The sequence below is a fragment of the Tachypleus tridentatus genome, chromosome 12 (assembly GCF_004210375.1).
Source record: "Tachypleus tridentatus isolate NWPU-2018 chromosome 12, ASM421037v1, whole genome shotgun sequence".
Classification (NCBI taxonomy): Eukaryota; Metazoa; Arthropoda; class Merostomata; order Xiphosura; family Limulidae; genus Tachypleus; species Tachypleus tridentatus.
In genome coordinates this window covers 113660762-113668798 of record NC_134836.1, presented here as the reverse complement: position 1 = coordinate 113668798, position 8037 = coordinate 113660762, and the positions used below count along the sequence as shown (strand labels likewise).

The following is an 8037-nucleotide window of genomic DNA, read 5'->3' as shown; positions in this document are numbered from 1 at the left end:
CAGACCAACCAACTCTAAGGAATACGTAGTGACAGACAATAGTAAACATCAAGACAGACACACAACAGACCAACCAACTCTAAGGAATACGTAGTGACAGACAATAGTAAACATCAAGACAGACACACAACAGACTAACCAACTCTAAGGAATACGTAGTGACAGACAATAGTAAACATCAAGACAGACACACAACAGACCAACCAACTCTAAGGAATACGTAGTGACAGACAATAGTAAACATCAAGACAGACACACAACAGACCAACCAACTCTAAGGAATACGTAGTGACAGACAATAGTAAACATCAAGACAGACACACAACAGACCAACCAACTCTAAGGAATACGTAGTGACAGACAATAGTAAACATCAAGACAGACACACAACAGACCAACCAACTCTAAGGAATACGTAGTGACAGACAATAGTAAACATCAAGACAGACACACAACAGACCAACCAACTCTAAGGAATACGCTGTGCACGTTGAAGCTTCCGTTTATCATTTTTCAGTATTACCAGTTTTCATCCTTTGTTTTGACAAGGAAACAAAACGATGCATTGTCATAACTGATTGTTTTCTATAATTAGATATTCCTACTTTATTCCGCTATTCAAGAATATTTTCAAATATCTGCATAATTTAGACAGTAAATTCACAAAGGTGGTCAAAAATCTCTAAGGTTTTTAAACAATCCTTGCAGGATAACTTGCCCGAGCTGTACCAGCGCCTGAAAAAATTCGAACCTCACCTAGCGCTGACCGAAAACGAAGAAGAGGGCGTGTCACACGTTCTTCGGTACGAATCGTACGCGTTTTTGGGTGATAACGTAATCCTTCATTACCTGACGGACGGTAACTGTGAGCTTCAGCTCGGCACAGAGGTCATGCTTCCCTCCGGCTACTACATTATCGTTCGGAAAAACCATCCTCTTAAAGAGTTTTTGGACAAGGCGTGAGTGTCTTCATTTTTCAATTTGGAGAAGAATTATCGTAAGAAATTATAGTGGTGGTGAAAGTGTTTTTCATTAGAATCCAAAATATTATGATTCCAGTTTCTTATTTATGGAAATTATTATTCTGTTTATTTTATATTACTTTTTATAGTGAATCGTGTTCTAGCAAAGCTTGTTTGTTTTTTCTTGAATTTCGCGCAAACCTGCTCGAGGGGTATCTGCGCTAGCCGTCCCTAATTTAACAGAGTAAGGATAGAGGGTTGGTAGCTAGTCATCACAACCCACCGCCAACTCTTGGGCTACTCTTTGCCAACAAATAGTGGGATTGACTGTCTCATTACAACGCCCTATAATGCTGAAAGGGCGAGCATGTTTAGTGCGATGGGGATTCGAACCCGCGACCCTCAGATTACGAGTCGAGTGCCTTAACCACATGGCCATGTCGGGCCCTCTAGCAAAGCGATTACTTAGGGTCAGAGAAGAAAGCGCAAATAGCCCTCGAGTAGTTTTGCGCGAAATTAAAAAAACAAATAAAGAGGAAAATCGTAGCCCGAGTACAAAACCTGAGATATGTAGTAATAATATACGAATGCTGCTAAACTTCACTAAGAATGACATTGACCCAAACTACGACTTTATTTGTAGGTTCGTTTATTTGTTTTACTTATAACAAAGCCACTACAGGCTATCTGCTGAGTCCACCGAGGGGAATCGAACCCCTGATTTTAGGATTATAAATCCATAGATTTACCGCTGTACCAGTGTATTTGTATTTTCTTATAGCAAAGCCACATCGGGCTCTCTGCTGAGCCCACCGACGGGAATCGAAACCCTGATTTTGCGTTGTAAATCCGAAGACATACCGCTGTACTAGCGGGGGACATCCTCTGTACCAGAGGTGGACTTATTTGTAGGCATAACAAGTGTTTCAAATGAAAAGATTGTCGTAATAACATTTTATACCCAGTGGTAATAGCAATAAATTTATTAGCGGTACTTCGATAGTATCTGTCATCCATTTTTATCCGTACACACACGCACAGAGGCTTGAAAGTTTGAATACACAAATGTTAATAGTAACAGCTATTTTAATTAACAGAAATAAAATATTCATTCATGTTTTAACACTTTTTTTAAAAGTCGTAATGGAATCACAAAATAGTACACACTTCACGTGAACGCGTTCAACGTGACTAGACGTTAAGAATGACGCACAAAATTGTTAGTTTGCAACAATATAACACGAAGCCCAACAATATTGCTTTAACACTCCTACGAAAAGTGGGGCCTAATAGGCCCCAGAGCAACTTGAAAGGTTATTAATATTAGGCTAATAATTTTGTATTTAAATGAAATTGCCAGTTAAATCCATTAATGAATGGATTAACGAGATTCCCACTGTCCCTATCTACTATCTAGCGAAACCACAGCCAGGGGAACGGGCTTGGAGAAATCAGGACTAGAAACGTCTTTTCGTAGGAGTGTTAAAACAAGATTTTGAGAAACTAGTTTACCGGCACTAAAGTTCTGATCGGTAGGCTGTACTGGACCTCATTACTTCCGGTCCTCGCTGGATTTACAACGCTAAAATCAGGAATTCGATTCCCTTCGGCTAACTCAGCAGATAGCTCGACGTGACTTTGCTGTAAGAAAACAAACACACTTTACTTGCACTACTGATTGTACTCTGTTTGTTGTACGCATCTGCCAGTGAGACCTCGTACGAGATCACTGTGCTGGCATTACAACTAAGTTTTTTGTTCGTTGAAACACAGCTGTGATACTAAGCCTCGTTTGTAGCAGAGTGTGCTAGTACAGAGGTTCTCAAACTTTTCAGACCTACAGAGCTTGACATCAGAAAGAAAAAAAATACATTAAAAATAGAAACAATCGATCACTAGCACCAGATAAAGTTTACTTCAAGCTTTTAGAATATAAATTTATTAAAGATATCAATATTTAAAGAAAAAATTTTACTTATACTTACTTCTTCAAAAATTTTTGTTTGCAAAATTTATATCAGTAAACGTACAGTGTACTGATTTATTTATTAGTAGCTCGGATGAACTTGCTTTTATTCACAAAGTGGTTCGATATTTGGAGTTATGGTTGTTACCTGTACCCGCAAGACATCTTCAGTATTTAACCTATTTTTAAATTTGGTCTTTGTAGCTGTATACAGTGAAAATGTTTGCTCACAAAAATATGTTGTTGAAAAACGCATCAAAATGTTCAAAGCTCTGTTACTTATTTCAGGGTATTCCATAATAATTTGAATCCAAAATTGTGTAATTTCTTCCTGCTGGAATTTTGTTTTCAGGGTGTAAGCAGTTAAAATTTCTGTAAGCCCCTTTTTTCTCTTTCAAAGGGACCACAGCTAGTACAGCGGCAAGTCTACGGATTTATAACGCTAAAATCAGGGGTTCGATTCCCCTCGGTGGACTCAGCAGATAACCTGATGTGGCTTTGCTGTAAGAAAAACACACGCAAAACACAAACACACTCCTTCAAAGGCAAATCTTTGGTATCTGCAGAGTCAACAAAGGGATTTTAAATTCACAATAATTTTTCTAAATGAGGAGGGAAGTACTTCCCAATAGTTGTACACAAATCACTATATGTGCTGCAAGACTGAAACTTTGGTATCTTCACTTAAGGAAATTTCATTCATAAGTAAAAAAAAACACTGAGATTTTTAAAGCAATCAAGTTCTTCTATAAGTATAGATTTACCCCAAAGTTTTAGCTTAAGTTGAATAACTTCCATTTTGCTCCGATCTTTGAAATACGTTTCGCTGGTACCCTGCATTGTAGCATTCACTTTATTTAAATAGGCAGATACGTCCGAAAGATAAGTCACTTTCTTTATCCAGCGTTTGTCCCTTAATTTGTATGCAAGTTTAAAATGGCATTTACATAAAAAGAAACCTATCTCCTCACGCAGTTCGTAAAACGGAGCAAACACTTTTCCCCGAGAAAATCATCGGCTTGTTTTGTTTGTTTGTTTTGAATTTCGCGCAAAGCTACTCGAGGGCTATCTGCGCTAACCGTCCCTAATTTAGCAGTGTAAGACTAGAGGGAAGGCAGCTAGTCATCACCACCCACCAACAACTCTTGGGCTACTCTTTTACCAACGAATAGTGGGATTGATCGTTACATTATAACGCCCCAACGGCTGAAAGGGCGAGCATATTTGGTGCGAACGGGATTCGAACCCGCGACCTTCGGATTACGAGTCGAACGCCTTAACACGCTTGGCCATGCCGGGCCCAAAAGTCATCGGACTTCAGAATGAAGCAGCAAATTTCTATACAAACTTCCCATACTCTCACAGAGTAACTGAAGATCTTCACATTGAGTGGTCTTGATTTTATAAAATTAGCTAACTTTATGACATCACCCAATATCTATTTTAAGACTTCTAGGATTAGTTTCATTACAAGTGCATGACGATGAAGACAGCAGTGGATACTCTCAATGTCCGGGTTTTTCTTTTTTATGCATGCCACTGTGCCTGAAGATTTTTCAGTCATAGCTGGAGCCACATCAGTGCAAATACTTGAACAAAGCTGCCACTGGACCTTATGTTCTTCCATAAATAAATCGATCAGTTTAAATATTTCTTAAACAACAAATTTCTGTTGTTTGAGTGGGCAAAGGTTTGGAAATGAGCATGTCTTCTTCAAAACCATCCTTGTGAATATAGCTAACAAACATATGCAACATTGTATAACCTGCGACATCTGTTGATTCACCTATCTGAAGCGAAAAAATTACATTCACTTTCACTCGCCTTATTAACTTCGTTAAGCAACTTGCTGAGATATCCTTGATTCTTCGAAAAACCGAGTTGTTAGAAAGAGGCACAAAGTTAATGTTTTTAAGGAATTTCTCGTCAATCGTGCACTCTACCAGTTATTTTGCGCATGATTTTATCTAATTTTCTGCAATTGTATGACTTTCACCTGCTTTTGTAATACGGTAAATAACACGATGTGAAGCCATAAGAGCACCTTTGTTGTCCTGATGGACAAACGAACGAAATGTAGCTTTACTTAAATTTAATTGTAAACACTTTCTTTTGAAATACTCGGAAGTTGGATTTTTAATTGGAAGTGTTTGGTTTCTAGATGTAGGTTTGGCTTTGCTGGATGCAAACTACTGTTACTCAACACTGTTCCACATTCAACTCACAACCCACTAGGTCCATCTTCATTATCTGTCCATGTAAACAATAAAACTTTCATCAAACTTTGTTTTATTTCTTGTTTCGCTACTTCTTGCATCATCCTGTGTTGAAGTGTTTGCACACGACGGTAACGCTGATGAATTCGTATTAGGCCTAGGCCTAGGAAGTCTTTTACTCGTATCAGATTTATTACTGATATTAAGCCACTTATCCATTATAAAGGTGACAACTATTATTAATTTGTCTAAAAACGTATTCTTGTATCTTTCGCACTTCAAAAGTATTTTTACGGACACAAAATAGCTTCTTAATGAAAACTCGTTTAAGCAGTAGAGTTTTATCATCATACAACGACATGCTGACTTAAGTTCAGTGTTTGTCGCAACAAAGTCGGAAATAAAGATTTGTGTAAAAAAGGCTAGGCCACTAGAATAACATACTTTCTAAAGGAAAAGGGCAAACTATTATTTTTTAAATTCTTTAACAGAAATTTTTAAGCCAAATAAGAAAATATTAGGTCATGTCTGACGTGCGTCAAAGTTTCGGACGAAACAAAACAAAATTAAACACGACATCATGAAGGCGTATGACGTCATAGAGTACATTAGTACAAAGTTTGTCCAGTTAAACTACAATGAATCTAACCTAACCTAACAATTACCAATTATAATTGTCATAAATATACTTTGAAGTTGAAAAAAATTGATACTGCATCTAATTACATCACGAAGTTTCAAATTTGGACAAGTTTCAGCTATGACGTCATGTTTCATTTCCTTCGAGATTTAGCCACTAATCCAGATCTGGATATTAAAAGACGGTTGGCATCACTACTCAAGGCTGACCGATATTTCGTACGATAATTGCTAGGCTATCTTGCATCTCTAATGACGTATGCGATTTTTAGATGAAGCCATGTCTACTAGCAACAAATGGTGCCATCGTCGAAGTTCATTGAGATTGTATTAACATTTTCACCACCAAAACTTACCCTAAGCTAAATAAAATCGTATGATGTTAGGCAATGTGTGATAAACGTGTTATATTAAAGATATAGTTTACTTTTTACTTTTGTGTACAGCGTATTCTGATTCAATTTTATAGTTTTAGGAAAAAATATTAACATTTTAAAATTTCCTCGCGGAGCCCCAGATAACTATGGCACAGTTTGAAAAACCATGTGCGATTATACATTCTTCTGATTAGGTACCGTTACCAGGCCAGTAATATTACACCCCTTAAATATTACTATTTACTGTGATATTACATCACTTAAATATGGCTAGTTTCTGTGATATTACTTCATTTGAATATTGCTAGTTACTGTGATATTACATCACTTAAATATTGCTAGTTACTGTGATATTACATCACTTAAATATTGCTACTTACTGTTATATTACGTCACCTAAATATTGCTACTTACTGTGATATTACGTCACCTAAATATTGCTGCTTATTGTGATATTACGTCACCTAAATATTGCTACTTACTGTGATGTTACCACACCTAAATATTGCTACTTACTGTGATGTTACCACACCTAAATATTGCTACTTACTGTTGATATATGTAATATTATCGATTTCTTGTAAGTCTATGAAATAATTTCCTCCCATTTCATCATGGCATCTCTGTTATTAGACTTCTTCAGATGCATGAAGGCGGGATTCTGCATCACTTGAAGCAAAAATGGTTGCCTCAACTACCAGCCTGTCCCATGAATTCTTCTGGATTTATCAGTTTAAATATCCACCAGATGATGCTACCGTTTGTGATTCTTTTGACATGCTTAGCTGCTGCCATCTGTTGTTGCATTATTGAAACACTTATCGTGAAGTGCAAAATTTAAAGTAGATAACTTTTTCATGTAGCTGTGTTTAGAACATACATCGGAACTGTTTCCGTCTCTTAAAACGTTTAAATAAAAATAAACACCCGTTGCATACTAATAACGATAGTACCAGCAGAGGAACAATGGATTCGTTAAAAAATGTTTAATAAGAAAAAACAACACAGAAGAAATTATGTTGTATTTATAATAGTTTGTCATTACTTTAATAGCTAAAAAAAATCACGTACTCAATTTAACTGATTTCGTGTTCAACTATTATAAAGCTGTATTTTTCTGAGTTTCATATAATCGTTTATAAAATAATATTGAAGTTAAACACAATGTATAAAATAAGAGTGCAATATGCAGTGTATTTATAATAGAATAATTGTTATTGGAATTAAAACACGTGATAAGTCTAATTATTCTGTGTGCTGTAAGTTTCTCACAATATTTACGAGAAGCCACTGACCATACTGTCATGGCCAGGTGGTTAGGTCTATCGACTCGTTATATGAGTGGCGCAGGTTCGCCCAAGAGTTGGCGGTGAGTAATGACGACTAGTTGCTTTCCCTTTACAATCTAGGTTATTTGCAAACTAGGTTTTTCTAGTGAAATACTAAAAAAATACGTTTATTCAGAGTCTTTGGATTGCATTTAGAAAAACTATTATAAGCTAGTTCATAGCAAGTTTCTTAATTAAAATTCCATACAAATCAAGCTTAAGTGAATTCCGTTAGCAGTAACAACAAGAAAACCATTTTTGATTGCTTTATTTGATTTCGCGCGAAACTGCTCGAGCGCTTCATGCACGAGCCGTCCCTAATTTAGAAGTGACAAAGTCAACACCATTCACCAGCCAACAGAGGAGTATGGCAAGATACGTTATATATCACACGATAGAGAAATATGTTACTAGATACTTTATTAGCGAGATACGTTGGTAAAGCCTTCTTATAAACCATATTGTAGTGAAACGTATCACCAAAACACTCTTTATAAATCGGACTGAACACTGAAGCTACCAGCAACAGATATTTCGGGAAGGCTGAGT

General features: G+C 36.6%; 1 protein-coding gene across 1 annotated transcript; it reads left to right on the top strand.

Moving 5' to 3' along the window:
- Positions 1-755: 755 nt before the first annotated feature.
- LOC143233118 (glutamate receptor ionotropic, delta-1-like) lies at positions 756-7119 on the top strand. The gene is made up of 2 exons (XM_076469043.1): positions 756-959; positions 6794-7119. Exons 1-2 carry the CDS (start codon positions 892-894, stop codon positions 6999-7001), a joined length of 276 nt encoding a protein of 91 aa, XP_076325158.1. The 5' UTR covers positions 756-891; the 3' UTR covers positions 7002-7119.
- The last annotated feature ends 918 nt before the right edge of the window (positions 7120-8037 follow it).

Excerpts from the sequence above, each read along its gene's own strand:
- LOC143233118 (XM_076469043.1), top strand. The coding sequence starts at position 892 with ATGCTTCCCTCCGGCTACTACATTATCGTTCGGAAAAACCATCCTCTT. Across the intron at positions 960-6,793 it reads AAAGAGTTTTTGGACAAGGC|ACTTCTTCAGATGCATGAAG; the intron begins GTGAGTGTCTTC and ends CTCTGTTATTAG.